This window comes from Pinus tabuliformis, chromosome 1_2 (genome assembly GCF_031772625.1).
Source record: "Pinus tabuliformis cultivar Carrire ecotype Pingquan chromosome 1_2, CPIR1, whole genome shotgun sequence".
NCBI classification, from domain to species: domain Eukaryota; kingdom Viridiplantae; phylum Streptophyta; class Pinopsida; order Pinales; family Pinaceae; genus Pinus; species Pinus tabuliformis.
Genome location: NC_142298.1, coordinates 312,545,464 through 312,562,648, shown reverse-complemented (window position 1 = coordinate 312,562,648; position 17,185 = coordinate 312,545,464). Strand labels below are relative to the sequence as shown.

The 17,185-nt window shown below is 36.4% G+C and overlaps 1 protein-coding gene across 1 annotated transcript in view; it reads right to left on the bottom strand.

Annotated features, from left to right (window-relative positions):
* The window catches only part of LOC149205611 (uncharacterized), a 32,997-nt gene extending 27,853 nt beyond the window's left edge, over window positions 1–5,144 (bottom strand). Inside the window, exons 1-2 of the mRNA XM_089397448.1 lie at window positions 5,061–5,144; window positions 4,749–4,948 (exon numbers count right to left, since the gene is read on the bottom strand). Of these exons, the coding sequence (XP_089253574.1) occupies window positions 4,749–4,948; window positions 5,061–5,144 (284 nt within the window). The remainder of the gene's footprint in view (window positions 1–4,748; window positions 4,949–5,060) is intronic.
* Window positions 5,145–17,185: the final 12,041 nt, after the last annotated feature.

Sequence of the window (17,185 nt, the reverse complement as noted above, 5' to 3'; positions counted from 1 at the left end):
AGAAAAGAGCACATATGATCATCCTAGGTTGGTATCCAGGGAGGGGGAGATATAAAATATATGGTGATATTTGTGTCAACTCGACATGTATGGGATGGGGGGAATTTTTGAGTTTGTCAACTATCTATTCTACAAAAATAAGATGAAAGTAAGCTCTATAAGAAGGCATAGGTTTTGATTGGATTGATATATTGTTACGAGTCAAAACTTTTGAATAATTCACCAATATAGAGCTCAAAATCTTGGGCAAGACTTAGCTCTATCTTCTTCAAGATATTGACATTCACATAAACTCCTCCATGTATGATATCATACTTAACTAAAATGTAATACAAAAAAAAGAAAAACATGATTTTATATGTCATTAATGATATCATATCTTGAATTTTTCAGTCAATGGAGATCCCAAAAAGACAAAAGATGATTTGTAACTTAATATAACATTTTTTTAATAAAGGAACTCAAAATAGAATTTTAGCCAAATAGTTGCAACAACTCTATTCCCACAACCATTAATCTCATCAAACACCATGAGATGGATGGTGTGATTTGTTGGAATGGTTGTTAGGGTTCTTCTTTAACTATTTTTCTAACTTTCTAAGTAGAGATCATTGCATTTGTTCATGGTTTATTTAAACAAACTCAATGCAAGCCCATCATCGATCAACCATTGGTAATGGCATTACATAATTATTATGCATGGTGGGAGCAAGTCCTTAATTTCAATTCATTTGTGTTTTCATAATTTCTAAAGAACAATTGAGTTTTAAGGGAAAATTATCATCCATTTTGTAGGCGATCATTGGCTTTTCTTTGTCTTGTTTTTCTTCTGGCCTAGTCCGGGGGTTAAATTTGCCTCAAGAATAGCAAAGGCATCCCTACTACATTTAGTGCAAAGGATTTTTATGCCAAGATATCACAAAATGGATGATAAGGGTTGGAATCTACTTCATATAGAATCTTGTAGAGGAAATTTAAAGTAGGTGAGACAACTTTTCAATATGGATGCAAATGTGAATGTACCCGTATTGTGCCCAAAAACTCCTCAGGTCACTCATCTACACCCTATAAGAATTGGAAGGTGATGAATGAATTACTTGAAAGTGGATCTCACATTGATAAATGGACTAAGGGTGGTTGTGGATGGACTCCACTTCACAATTCAACAGACAAGAAAAATCTTTATAACTAATTTGGCTTCAAAATTTTATTAATAAAAATGAACAAAATCAAATGAAGAGAATCACTATATAACCAATTTGCCTCCAAAGTTTTATTAATTAATGAAAAAAATATAAATTTATTGAAATTTTTCAGCAAATATAGAGGAAGAAAACACTTTTTATTGGAATGCTCAAGACTTCACATATTCAAAGGAGACATACCATTGGTACTGGGGCTTCACTGGGGGAGAAATATCATACCACATGGGTTCATATTGGGGGATATATATTGAGGAAAACATGACATAATATATTGGGGGATATATAGGGGGTAAAGGGTTTTTATATTGGAAAATATAAAAAATGGAGCTCAAAGTTAATGAAAAAATATAAAGGGGTATAAAAAATGTTAATGAAAAAAAAGGATACCTACAATATCTAGTGAATGTATGGGTTTTTTAAATTGAGAAGATCTATTGGGTTCATATTGGTAAGGGATTAAATTATGTTATTTTTAGAGGTGTTTGCCAATATGTAGTCAAATTAAGGATATTGTTTAATATGCCACGAACACAAGTGGTATGTCAAAGGTTCACTAAGTGAATCCCCCGTGACTATTGGTGGCTCCTGTGGAGCAATTTTAGTTAGATTAATAAATCCATTTTTATTGGAGTGCTCGGGGAAGTTTCAATGTTTCACATATTTAAAGGCTATGTACTATTAGTGGCTCATGTGCTCAACGGAAGTCATTTTAGTTAGGCATTGGTTTAATATATTTTATGTTTCTCCTAGGGATTCTATATTAGAAATGGTTTTGCAAGTCTAGTTAGAGTGGAATTTTCTTCAGTTAATGGTTGGCAAAGGTTAGGCTATGTAGAAGGAAAGATAACTTACAATGACAAAAATTTTTCAATCCTCTAATAATATTTTAGAAAGCCAAATGATTTAGGTTTATGGGACATTCCATAAGATAATAATAATATTTTCCATCCTAGGTTTATATAATTGAAGGAAACCATGTGGAGACGCTAAGTGATGGAGATTCTGAGTGAGCTTATGTAGGACTTGGGTAAACAAGGTATGAGGATATCACGATGTTTGGAGGAAGGTGTAGTGGGTCCTTTCAATGATAAAACCAAGGACCATAAATACAAATGAAATTCACTCCATGATATTAATGACCCAGATCTTGCATATGCTTAGACAAAGTAGTTATTCTAGACATATGAAAATATGGTGGAGTGCCTACTATTTATATAAAGCTTTAGAATAAGTAATAATCATAATAGTTTAGCTCAAAATAATTTTTCACACGGTTAAATTTTAATAAGCGCATTCATTCTTCATTTGAAAATTCAAAGAACAAAGATGTGGGTGCTTACCAAATTAAAATGTAGAAGATTAAATAGTCATGTGTTTGCTATATGTTGAATAACCCACAGAGAATTGAAAATATGATCTAATTTTTGGTTCAACCTTCATTGTCATGGTACTTTAAATAGGGATGGAACTTCTCTCCTATAAAACCTTGATTTCATTAAGTTTGAGCTAAATTTTACCATGAAAAAAATTTAAACAAATTTGGGGGAAGGAGAAATAGAATAGAGTGAAGTTGAATCCCATAAAATGAAATAACTCCAAATAATTGGTATTCCCATAAAATTAGGGTGGATATATCATGATAATTTCCATTACCAAAAAAAGAGGGTGAATGTGGTATCTACTTTGAATTTTGCAAGGTGAAATGAAATTTTCAACTCTCCCCTATCAAATTCCCATGGGTGAATGACTTTGCAACTAATTTTATTTAAATAAATATTGGATGATCCATAGTCAAACCTCTATTTATAAAATATTCACCCAACCACAATTAAAAACCCCTAATTTAACCCATGGGTGAAATTTCACCCTTAAAATTTTCTATGGAGAACACCTTAGGTATAAAGCTATTGAATTCCTCTTCTAGTATGATGACTAGTGATCCCTTTGAAATTGTTATAGAAATTGGATTGACTATTATCATATTTTAACATTGACTAGACAATCAACTCCTATGCCTATTTCAACATGTAGTTGACTTCAATTTCATAATCAATTACTAGATTTGGTAGCCTTGAGTGGTCCTTCAGTGAATTTGTTAACATAGGAACCTCTTCATTACTTAATACTTATCTACCTTGATGGTTTGTTAAGACATTTGAAGCTGCAAGGACTTATGTATGATATGTAAATGACTCAAGGAAAACTACAAGTTAGAAACAACTTGCTAGTGTTTCTCTAATGGCACATGTGTTAGAGGCATGTGATCTAGATACATTGTAAATGCACATAGTGGACTTGAATGGGATAATGTTATATTTGAAGAATCCCATTTCTTGATGAAGAATGAAACATGGGATATAGTTCCTCAACCATAAGGAAAGAATGTGTGAGTTTTTGATGGGTATTCAAGGCTAGATTCACATCTCATGGTGTTGTTGAAAGACACAGAGCTAATTTGGTAGAAAATGGTTTTTCTTAGCATTAAGGCATCAACTAAATTAAAACCTTTGCCCGTATTAATATGTTTGACTGATTCTTTCTCTTGTTTCCTTCTTTGGGTGGGAGGCACATTAGATGGATGTCAAAAGTGTTTTTTGTCTTGGTGATCTAGCTAAAGAAATTTATATGGAGTAACCCTAAGTTTTGAAAAGGATGCCAGTCTAGTGTGTCAATTAAGGAAGTCATTATGTGGTTTGAAACAAGCCCCTATTGCTTGGTATAAGAATATTGATCATTTCTTTGTCAATATTGGTTTCAAATGTTGTGAATTGGACCATAATATTTATGTATTATGTGTAAAATATAAAAGATTAAATGTTGCATTGCATGTTGATGATTTAGTCATCACTAGTGTTAGGGTCCTATAACAATAGGATTCATAATTTTGAATTGGCTATGGTCAGTCTTGTAATATTGTACATACTTTTGCTTTCACAAGCTTGTTTGATTAACTTCCCTTCATTTCATTTCCCTCCCACATACATACTTACTAATTTGCCCATTATCTCATCATTCCTTATTAAATACCCTTTTTCCCTTCATTTTGAACCTTACCCCTTGGTTTCACACATTTTCATAGTAAATTACTTTGCAAAACTCACCCCCTTACCCAAAACCCCTTTTCCTTAGTGTGAAACCCATTCCCCCATTGCAAATATTACCATCCCCCTTATAAATTTCCCTATTTCCCCTCAAAACCCACAAAAACCCCTTATCCTAAGTTTTTAATCCCTCCCACATCATTTAATTAACTCCCCGATTCATATTTCCCCGACAAAAACCTTTTAACCCACCAACCCTTGGTGCGGTTAAGAAACCCCGCCACAATAAACCCTGGTCCCACTTTATTAAACTTGACCTTATATTTAATCCCTACTTTACTCATTAATTAATTACAATTATTTGTAATTAACACCCCGGGCCCCGCAAATCCCATTCTTGATCCCCTCCATGCAGCTTGACCATGCGACAACCGTTCGATGTCCCACCCCCAGATCCAATGGTGCACATTCATATCGCGCATGATCACTGTCCGACCGTTACCAGCCCGAGAGCACGCGAGATTCGCGGTTTTTCTCGGGCGCTATTCTGCTACATGGCAGCCCCACACTAGATCGTGTGCTCACAAGGAAATACTGCCTTGCCTCCAAAAGCGATGCAATGGCCCATGAAAATGCCTCCCCGCCAAGACCAAAAACCATCCACTGTTCATTTGTAAATTCTGCGCCAAATTGTAACTGTTGCTAGTTAAAAGGCCGAAGAAGTCCCATTTCAACTCTTTTCACTCATTTGCATTGTGAATGCTACTCAATCCTTTCTACGATACCCTGAGCCTCTACAACCAAAATTGACCACCTTTTGCCGCTTGAAGAAGCTCCAAACACCCAATTCAAGCATCCAGTTCACAGCTGAAGCAACCGTACCCTCTGCAGCCACCATTCAAACTAGTTTGCAAGCCATACCACCAAATTCCAAGTATTCTTGAGAAAAACAAAAAATGACCCTCTCAATTTGAAAATGTATAGTCAATTAAAAGTTTAATTAATTGAAATTAATTAAAATTTCCCTAAATTGAAGAGTACTTCAATTCAATACCTAAAGCCCTACTTTTTGCAAACTGTAATTACCCTTCGTTGTACCAAAGCTTCCAAAACCTTACATCTGTAGCCACCAAAAGCCTAATCCCTATCCATAAACTCAGTCATGGCTTCCTAGACCTCTCTAGATGTAAGACCCATGTCAACCCCTCACCTGGACATCGACCATTTGGCACTAGCAGACAGGGATTTCCAAATAAAAGATACTACCTCACCAACCTACCTTCTGAAGCTCCATTGCTGGAGTAAGGATGGATTCCTGAACCATACCGATGACATCCATTCCCATTCCTTGATATCATACACTTTTGTCATGCCTACTATATCCCTAGCCAAAGAGCTATTGTTGCCCCTAATCAGCAGTTGTTGTTCACAATCACTCCAAAGTCTATCAACCAAATGCTACAAGTCCAACCTAGCCCTAATGAGACCCCACTATCCATTGGAGACCTATTGGACCTATATATCACACTAGACCTGGTTAAGATAAGACAAATCTTCCAGACCTTCATCATAGAAGACCGCCATACTCCCACTGATAGTCCACCTTATGCTGCCACCATTTTTTCAGAGACAAGCATACATATAATCACCATGCTCTCTTGCATCCTAGGATATACCACAGATGAGCATGTGGATGAGGTTATCCTGGCCTTCCTGTCCATTTTTACCCCAGGCAAGCCTCCTGCTGTCATATACAACTATGCTCAGTTCATTGCAAACAGGATGCATGAACAGTTCACCAAACTACCAATTGAAAGAGTTTTCAAGTACTCTTCAGTGTTATTTCACATGTTTTTATATTATCAAGCAGATAAATTCCCTATCATCATCCAGAAGTTGGATACCAAGGGAAAAGAGAGATCAGTTGTTTACTGGACACCCTTGATCCAGAAATACTCCACAGCATTTACCTATAAATATTTCATTGATTCATTTGTCTACCTAGTCATGAACATGCTGACCAGTAACACTCAACCCAGAATCAACCAAGCAATCAAGAAAGTGCTATAGTTGGCCAAGAACAGCAAAGTGGGAGACTGATATCTGTACCAGAACCACATTGAAATTAGAGTTTATGGCTGCCAACTAGCCCCTTATAAGTTTCATAAATACCTCCCTATAAGGATATTTTCACTTGAGTATTTTAGGCAAACCATCAATTCAAATGAGGTCAACTTCCTAGCAGCTAGGAAGAAGACCCAATTAAAAATAAAGAACTAATTGGGCCCCTTCATATGTAATAACAGAGAAGCTAGACCTGAGGCTAACATGATATTGCAACAGATGAAATTCAAAACAGCTTCATGTGCCGGTATGACCCTCATGGGGTCATAAACAAATTGAGAATCAAGGTCAAATTGGGACCTTTGATCACCATCCAAGACCTGATATTGAGCAGTTTTCCAACCAATCTCAATGGTTGGAAAATACATTGATTGACATGGATAGCACAGTAATTGATGTTGAAAAGAAAATTGACCAAAGTTCTTTCCTGCAGGTTCCAAAACTAGGGGAACCAATGAGTAATCCTCCTATTTTATAGACCCCATCCAATGAGGACAGGAATCCAAAAAGAAACAGGGAGGAAGGTTCCATTTCTTCCATGGAGACTACAGATGAGCATTTTGAGCTCAGAAAAAGGCCCATGTTGAATCCTGTGTCTGAATAGGAGGAGAACATTGAATCAGTGGAAATAACTGACACTGAAACAATGGGGCAAAGAAGCAAAGACACAGCTACTTGAGGTGAGACACAGCAGCCATCAACCTCCAACACTCAAATGATTGAGAGACTATTAAGTGTTGAGGTTTCCTCTTTCACTAGGCCAGCTAACAAAGAAAAAGGACATCAAAGACAGGTACAAGGAAATAAAGATGAGGAATGAGAAGTTGAAGGCTAAAACATACGCCCAATACTTCAAGCACACGCCAGCCAACCAGAGTAGGTTGATACAGCTCTTGACATCAAAGGAGGAAAGATGCAGGTCTCATTTATGCAGCCCACTCTTGAGAAACCAAAGACCTCGGTGGATTATAGGAAGATTGATTTTGAGATATTGGCCAGGGATGTTCATCCCATTAACCATATAGATTTTCATAAACAGGTTGGATAAATGATTTACTCCACCCTAACAGGAAAGGCCATGGTTTCACATAGGCTACAGGGTTCACTAGACAACATCACAACCCAATACAAATTGGAGAAGGCCTCCTCACAGGCCAAAGACAACAGGATCAAGTCATTGGAGGACTTTGTCATTGAGCTGGGCCATGATCCAAGTGACATTAAGGCTACTGAGAAGTTGATCAAAAAGAAGAATGAGGATATAGGAGATATCAAGAAACAACTAAAGCTACCTCATTTAGAACACCAACAAACAAAAGAGGTCCTGGAGAGCCAAACCAATCATGAAGAGATGATGGACCTAGTGCTACAACTAAATGATCAATTAAAGGAGATGGAAAAGGAGTTGGATAGCTTGATTCAACTAAAACAAGATAGTCTTGAGGATGCCCCTGCAACTATTTTTCCAATAGTAACTACTACAATACCTTCCACTTTGGCAGCATCCTTAGCTCTCACAGCTCCAATGGCCACAACGCTGCAAGCATCTACACCGTCTACATCAGCAACAAGGTCTATAGCAACTTGGTCTACAGGTGATGAGGCAAGCAGATTGGTCAAGGCAATGGAAGACATGTCCATTTAGACCAATGAAATGAACAAGCTTAAGGACAAGGTGACCAGTTTGGAAACTAACTACAAACTTGTCCAAATCATGCACAAAGAAGAAGTGCAGAAAGCCACTAGAATGACGAAAGAATAAAAAGCCTAGACAAGGAACTGACTTTGAAGGAACCCCTTGGATAGGTTAAGGAACAATTGTGGGCCAATATCATTGACTATGTTGATGATATTTGGCCATCCATCCAAGTTATTTTTTAGCAAATTGATTTGATAAAATAGGCTACATAAGCCATACAAAGAATAAAAAAAGAACTTGGAGACATGCCAGAGGAAGCTACAAGGATCATTCACTTCCTGTTATGAAACCAGCTCACAAGAAGATAGAAAAGATAGATGAACACCTTAGAAATAAGCCTCTTCAAGGGGGCAACCTCCTTTACATTACACAAATGAACAATTCTTGGATGATACAAATGACTAAATCTCCCTTCTATATATAGGAGTCTAAGGGGTCACAATATAATCAAGCTGACATAACAGTAATAACATAAGGGCACAAAAATAAAAATAGTGGGTTTCTTTGGAGCATACTAATAACACTATGGGGACAATAGGGGCACAATAATAGCAATAAGGGATACAATGACAATAGTAATGGGGGAGTCACTAGTATTATAGGGGCCTAACATGCCCCTCTCCTTCTGAAAAGCATTGCCCTCAACGCTCGAGTAGTTATGGATGCTTTTGTATAAAATTCTCATCCTCCCATGTGTAATCTTCAACGGATAAGTTATTCCACTTGATGAGATACTCTGAAATTGATCGATTTCGTAGTTGTCGAGTTCTTGTTTCTGTGACTGCTTCTAGTTCCAATATTAATTTTCCTTCCCCATCAAGTTCTGGCAATATTGTTTTAACTGGGAGCTTGTCACCTATAACCTTCTTTAAACATGAAACATGGAAAACTGGGTGCACTTGGGAAGCTGCAGGAAGCTCCAATTTGTATGCCATAGTACCAATCTTTTGCAACACCTTGTACGGACCATAAAACTTTGGTGATAAGTTATTATCCTTCTTAGCTTGCTTGAGGGACAATTGTTTATATGGCTGTAGCCTTAGGAATACCCAGTCACCTACCTCAAAACGTCTTTCGCTGCGATGTTGATCTGCCTGTTGTTTCATTCTATTCTGCGCCCACGTGAAGTTATCCTTTAAGAGTTGGAGAACTTGTTGTTGATGCTCAATGTGATGTTCCACTACTTGAACCTTAGAATTTTCTCTTAAATATGATGTGATGGATGGTGGATGATATCCATAAAGTGCCATAAATAGCATCATTTTTGTTGTAGTATGGAAGGAAGTGTTATACCACCATTCAGCCAGAGGCAACCATTTGACCCATTGTGTTTGTTTATCAGATACAAAGCAACGATGATATCCTTCCAAACATTTGTTTACTATCTCAGTTTTCCCATCAGATTGAGGATGATAATATGAGCTATGAGCTAACTGAGTACCGTGACAAGAAAATAATTCTGTCCAAAAATTTCTAGTGAAAATGGGATCTCTGTCGCTTACAATAATCTTTGGGTTTCCATGTAGATTTTGAATTGTTTCCATAAATGCAGTATAAACTGTACTAGCTTTAAATGGATGTGACAATGCACAAAAGTGTGCATACTTGGTAAGTCTGTCAACTACCACCATGATGACACTCTTTCCTTCGGACTTGGGTAAACCTGTGATAAAATCCATTGAAACCTCCTCCCAACATTGGCTTGGAATGGATAAAAGTTGTAATAGACTTGGGGTCTTAATTTTTTCAACTTTATTTTGTTGGCAAACCAAACATTCCGCCACAAACTTTTGAATATCTGATTTAAGACCATCCCAAAAAAATTCCTTCTTAACCCTGTGGTAAGTTTTTTAAAATCCTGAGTGCCCTCCTAAGGGAGAAGTGTGCAATTCCATAAGAATCTTTTGTTTGAGTTGGGAATTCTTACATAGGTATAAGCGATCTTTATACCATAACGAATCATTTTTCCAGCTAAATGTATCAGGTGTACTAGGATCTTGTTGTAACTTTCGAATGAGTGCCCACACTTCTTCGTCATTCTTCCATTCCTCCCTCGCTTCATTTATCCAATCTTGTTGGATAATAGAAATGGCGCACAACAATGCTTCCACATCCTCATCCTTTCTTGAGAGTGCATCTGCCACAACATTTTTCTTCCCTTTTTTGTAGATGATTTCAAAGTCATAACCCAACATCTTTGTGACCCATTTTTATTGCTCTTCAGAGGATAATCTTTGTCCTAAAAAGTATTTAAGACTATCATGATCCGTTTTTACCTTGAAGTGTCTTCCCATTCGGTAGGGTCACCATTTCTTAAGTGCATGTAGTATTGCCAACATTTCCTTCTCATGAATAGATTTTTGTAAATACTTTCCTTTGATTGGGCGTCTTTCGAAAGCAATGGGTCTTTCATCTTGCATTAAAACAGCACCAATTTCCATTTCCTGAAGCATCACGTTCCACAATAAAGGTTTTTGTGAATTTTGGCATAGCTAAGACCGGTGCTTGGCACATTGCCTCTTTAAGATGTTTGAAGGGCTTTGTTGCTTCTGGAGTCCATGAAAATGCATCTTTCTGCAATAATGTTGTTAGAGGTGCTACTATTTTCCCATAATTCTTAAAAAACTTGCAATAATACCCTGTCAACCTGAGAAATCCTCGCAAATGCTTTATGGATGTCAGGATTTTCCATTCATTAATGGCTTTAATTTTGCTAGGGTCTACCTTAACACCTTCATGAGATACAATATGACCCAAATATTCAACCTCTTATACTCCAAAGAAACATTTGGAGCTTTTTGCATATAATTGTTTTGCCTCCAATAGTTTGAGCACCTTGTCAACATGTTCAACATGATCCTTCCAAGACTTGTTGTAGATTAGTATATCATCAAAAAATAATAGCACAAATTTTCTAAGGGTTTGAAAATGGAATTCATCAAACTTGAAATGTAGAAGGTGCATTGGTAAGGCCAAAAGGCATGACCAAAAATTCATAATGACCCTCATGAGTTCTAAATGTTGTTTTTGGAATGTCTTCAGTCTTCATTCTGATTTGATGATATCCTGAACGAAGATCCAACTTGGTGAAGTAAATTGATCCATGTAATTCATCCAATAATTCATCAATGACAGGAATGGGAAATTTATCTTTAATAGTGAGCTTGTTGAGCTCCCTATAATCCGAACACATGCGCCATGATCCATCCTTCTTATGCACCAATACTACTAGAGCAGAGAAAGAACTTTGACTAGGTTGAATTATACTAGCCTCTAGCATTTCTGCAACCATACGTTCAATTTCACTCTTTTGGGCATAGGGATATCTGTACGGCCTGATGTTTGGAGGAACACTTCCTGGAATCAAATGAATAGCATGATCATAATCACGAATAGGTGGGAGACCTTTGGGAGTCTCAAATACCTTGGAATGATTGTCCAAGACTTTTTGAAGATCTGGAGAAATAGATGATTTCAATGTGGGAACCTCTAGTGAACATAATTGTGCAATTACACCTTGTTGTTCCTTCTTTACAAGCTTTTTCATACCGTTAGAGCTGATTATCTTTCCCGGTTTCCCTACAATACCCCTTAATTCAACTTCCTTTCCTTCTGCACAAAATTTCATGAAAAGTTCTTGAAAATTAAAAGCTATTGTACCCAAGGATTGTAGCCATTGGACTCCTAGTACAACATCAACACCACCCATTGGAATGGAAAGCATTGGGCTATTCAATACATATTCTCCCATGGATAGCCTGATATTATGGCATTTTCCAGAGCAAATTATGGTTCCTCCACTTGCAACCATCACTTGACACTCTAGTGTTGGATATAGGAAGCAATTCAATTCCTTTGCTATCTTACAATGAATAAAATTATGGGTACTTCTCGAATTGATCAACACTATTACCTTTTTCTTCTTGATATGTCCTTTTATCTTGATAGTTTGAGGAGTGGTAATTCCAGCCAATGCATTTCAAGATATGATCGGTTTCATTTCTTGTTTATCTAGGGCTTGTTCCAAGAGTATATCCTCTTATTTTGACATTTCTTGTTCCTTTTCTTCCTCCTCTTCCCAATCTATGTAGAATAATTTATTCTCAGCAACTTATGACCTTTAGTGTATTTGTTATCACAACTATAACAAAGCCCTTTTGCTCTTTTTTCTTCTAATTGTTGTGGTGTCAACCTTGTAGGTTGTGGAAGGCTAGTTGAAACAACACTTCCATCTTTATAGTTGTGAGTGGTAGGCTTCCTGGTTGCATAATTTTGCTTTCCATTTTTCTTGCTAACCTAAATGCCTTCTCCAATGAATCAGGTTCCCAAAGGCGAACCTCATATTGGATATTATCCTTTAAAGTCCCTATGAACACATCAATCATATGCTCCTCTGGAATATATTTTACCCTTATGTTCAATTTTTGGAAGTCCTCAATGTGCTCCATCATTGAACCCTTTTGTTTGAGATTTATCAATTGGCTAAAAAAGGTGTTACTTTTTGTATCCTCATAATGTGCTATCATTTCTTCCGTAAAAATTTCCCAAGTGACAATTTGTTTACGAGAGCAAAGCCATAGATACCATACAAACTAATTTGGTTCCAAATATAAAGTTGCAATACGTACCTTTTGTGTGTTTTGCACATTATGGAGATCAAAAAATTGCTCCATCTGTAGTATCCATGTTCCGGGATCCTTGCCATCAAACTTCCTCATATCGATTTTTGGGACATGGTGGGTCTTCAATCCAACATTAGAGTCTATGAAATCATGATTAACATTTCTTTTGTTCTCATCACGAGTTTCCTTTACTACCTTTTCACCATTAGTGACCATTTCTTGTAGCAACTTATTTAAGTTTATCTTCAATTATTCCATCTTATCGTCCATGCCATTCATCTTAGCGTCCATGCCATTCATCTTAGCTTCCATGTCATCCATCTTAGATTCCATGTCATCTATCTTAGCTTCCACGCCATCCATCTTAGCTTCTATGCCTTTATTTAAACCATCCATCTTAGCTTCTACGCCTTTCTTTAAACCATCCATCTTAGCTTCTATGTCTTTCTTTAAACCATCCATCTTATTTTCTGTTACTTTTTGTGCGAGTGAAATTTGTTGCACTTGGTCTCATAATTTTGATATATCATGTTACATTTCTTCCTCTTCTTCATGAGTCATGCTAGAGCTTTCAGGTTGCTTGCTAAGTGTTTCCATTTTCTTTCTTTGGGGCATCAATTACTGATAACAATGCTTCACTATGCCCTTTGAATTCCTTCAAACTAATTTTTCAAACCAAGCTTATGCAAAAATTTAAAAAAACTACACACCTTTTATCACTTTGTAGGACCTTGATATTGAATCTGATGTATCTCTGTAAATTTTAGATCTCCCAGGTCTGAAATTTCTTCTTTTGGTAACCCTCTGAGTAATCTTTCTAACCTATAAGTATTATCAAGATTGGATTCTCCAATGAAGAGTTATGCCAAATTTCCCACAATGACCTGAGTATAGACTGGTTCAGTAGAGCGAACTTGTATGATGCATCGCGCGTCACTGTTTCAACCTTAGATTCTAAAAATTATACCAAAAAAAACTACATTCTATCCTATTTTTGTAACTTCTTACGAAAATTCAATCTGATGCTCAGAGAGAAAGTTATGACAATTTTCCCAAGATGATCTGTTTGGAATGTAATTCGGGGGTCTGCAAAAACCATAACTTCCACAAATTATATCTCAGAAAATATAGTGATACAGATCTGAAATTTGTACCAAAGGTTCAATGCGATTTCATCTCAAATGGGTTTTTTTAGCTTCTAAACCATCACAAAAAAAAAGTTATAGCGAACATTCCACGATAACCTGTTTGGAGCAACGAAACCATAGAATCCAAAGCTCTAATACCAAATGTTATGAAACCGGCTCACAAGAAGATAGAAAAGATAGATGAATGCCTTAGAAATAAGCCTCTTCGAGGGGGAAACCTCCTTTACATTACACAAATGAACAATTCTTGGATGATACAAATGACTAAACCTCCCTTCTATATATAGGAGTCTAAGGGGTCACAATATAATCAAAGCCAACATAACAGTAATAACATAAGGGCACATAAATAACAATAGTGGGTTTCTTTGGGGCATACTAATAACACTATGGGGACAATAGGGGCACAATAATAACAATAAGGGATACAATGACAATAGTAATGGGGGAGTCACTAGTATTATAAGGGCCTAACACTTCCTCAACTGCAAGAACAAGTATAAGTTGCAGGAATTAGAGATACATGACAGAACAAGTACAATTTTGGAAGTGAAAAGGGTCCTCACCAAGAGGAATTTAATGTTAAACCTGGAAGACAAGTGCCAAACCATGCAGCTGGCCATTGACAGATTCATGGTCAAATTTGAAATTTTGAGGCAAAAAGGTTTACCGAATCCCTTGGTAATAAATGATAAGCTGATGACACAGGAGGACTACAATAGAAAAATTAGAGAAGTAGCCAGAGATCAAGTGAATACTTCATCCATGAAAGGCATGCCTACTAGCAAGGTCTTGTACCAAACTTTTGAGAATTGGTTTTACCTCTGCATGAGGTAAAACACCTTTTTGTGAATAAGCCTACTTTTGCCAAGTATACAGAGGCAGATGAGATTTTTAGGAAAATGATCAATATCCAATGACTAGATGCCGAAATATGGGAGAAATTAAATGACTTATTGTAGAAAGTCAAAAGGTGAAAATGTACAGTAAGAGTAAAAAGGCACAGTAAAAGGATAATGACAGGTCAGTGAGGTCAAACTGTATCAGTTGAAAGTTCAGAGTAAATAGAACATCCAGTGTGAACACCAAACAACAAAGCAGAGATTAAAGGGAAACATATCAAAGATTAAAGACAACACAACATAATAAACAGGGATAGCAAACAGTGGTTCAATAGCTGTCTCTATCTTCTTGCATGAAGATTTTTCTTTCTCCTAAATTAGTTCCCAAGATAGTTTGGGATATTTTGTAAAATATTTTGTATAAATACTTCATAATTCGAAGTAATGGGCATGAATTGCTCTACGCTTGTAGAGTTATTTTGATCATAAACTTGAGGTTTATTATACCAATTTTCAAGTCAGCACTATGTAGAAAGTAATAAAGAGATTGCATTACAGGATTCATGTGTAGAGCTATTACAGTGAAGTATTTTCTTTGTCAATTTGTTATTCTCTTATGTTTTTCACAAACTTAGATGTTATCTAAAGTTGAATGAATTAACTGGAAATTTATCTCGGAATTTGTTTAAGTACACTCTATTTTCCATAATTAATCACTTACATGTTTTCTTCTGATATCCGGATTTGAGAATCCTTAATTTCTCTCCCATCCCTGTTGACCTCTTTCACTTTCTTCATATTCTAGCCTAAGGAAACCTTAATTTCTCTTTGGATCCGATTGAAAACCACTTCACCATCCAGCCTTGAGATCTGAAGTAACTCTGATATCTTGCCCTGTAGACATTGTTTTTAGAACTTGATCCAGTCATGTTTGTCTGACATTTGACCCCAAAGCCTGGCAATGGTAAAAGACACCCCTCTTTTCATCTAAGTAAGTAATCCCACCACAAAATCTAAATCAAAACCCAAGCACAATCATAACTAGCGTAAAATCAAATAACTAAACAAAGTTAAATAAAAAAGAGAGAGCCCTCTCTGAGATTAGGAATGTTGGATCCTAATCTCCAAAGTTGGTTTGTGGTTACCTCTAATCATTTCTTTCTCCAACACTCTAGAGAAATATTGGAGTGATAACATCTTAGTGACCATACTAGGGACTTAGATCCTCAATGTAATAAAACTTTAAGGAAACCTAAAACTTTATCTTGTGCCCCTTAAGGTCATTTTAAGAGTGTTGTTAAAAAGTTTCATAAAAAAAATTAAAAAGTTAAAATTTTGGCTCCCAAGAAGACTCACTATACCAGGGAAAATCTAGATCCAAACCCTGCTACTATAGTTGACGACCCAGACAGGATTTTAAGAAAACCAAAAAAGGTAGAAACTCAAGCAAGTAGTATCCAGTTAGTTAAATCAAATTCGCTCCCTGAGGAATTATCAACTTTAGAGGAAATTCCATTTGATTTCTCATTTGATCTCTCATTGTTTAGAACTAAATCAGAGAACACAATTCATGAAACTGTGTTAGACCCTAATTTTATTCAATTCATTGAGTAAAAAAGGTGCCTATACATTCATATTTAGATAAATTTGTGTTGGATACTTTTGACAAGTTAGAAGCTTTGACCTCCACATTGATAAGCCATATAGATGATGCTTACCTTCAACAATCAGTTGAACTAGCTGCCCTCACTGTTGTTGCCTCTGAAATTTCTGCACAATCTTCAAATATTGTAAATACACCTTCATTTACTACCACCTCACCAATTGTATCCACCATAGTCCATTCCCCTAAACCAGTCATTCATCATCTTCCTATCCAACCAAACTCCTCATCCTCATCTAGTTCATATCCATCTATTTCAATCCCTTCCTCAAGTACCAGCACTTTACCCCCTAGTCAAGCCAGAATTTGAGCCATGGCAGACCGATATGCACTTTTGGTTTTACCAGCACAACTCCATGCCATGCCCCAAGATTATCAAAGCAAAATCTTTTTGTTTGATGCTATTGGTTAGTATAATTCCCAACAACATGTGAACAAAATGACTGACTATTTTGAGTTGCATGGGATTGATGAATCTGATGTCCAAATGAGGTTGTTTGCCCAAACATTAATTGGGGATGTTAAGAAATGGTTCAAATCTTTACCTGCTAATTATATTGCAAACTTAGTTTCTTTTCATAGATTGTTTATTGATAGATGGGAGAGAAAGAAAAACCCTCTACAAATACTTTCTGAATATGATAACATCAGAAGAGCTCCTAATGAGTCAGTGCAGGATTATTGTACTAGGTTCAGTAGCATCTACAATGCAATCTCTGCTAATATTAAGCCTCCACCAAACCTAGCATTAATCAAATTCCCTGATGGTTTTGACACTGATATGTCATACCAGTTAAGGGAAAGAAACCTTGAAACATTGGAACAAATGCAAAGTAATGTT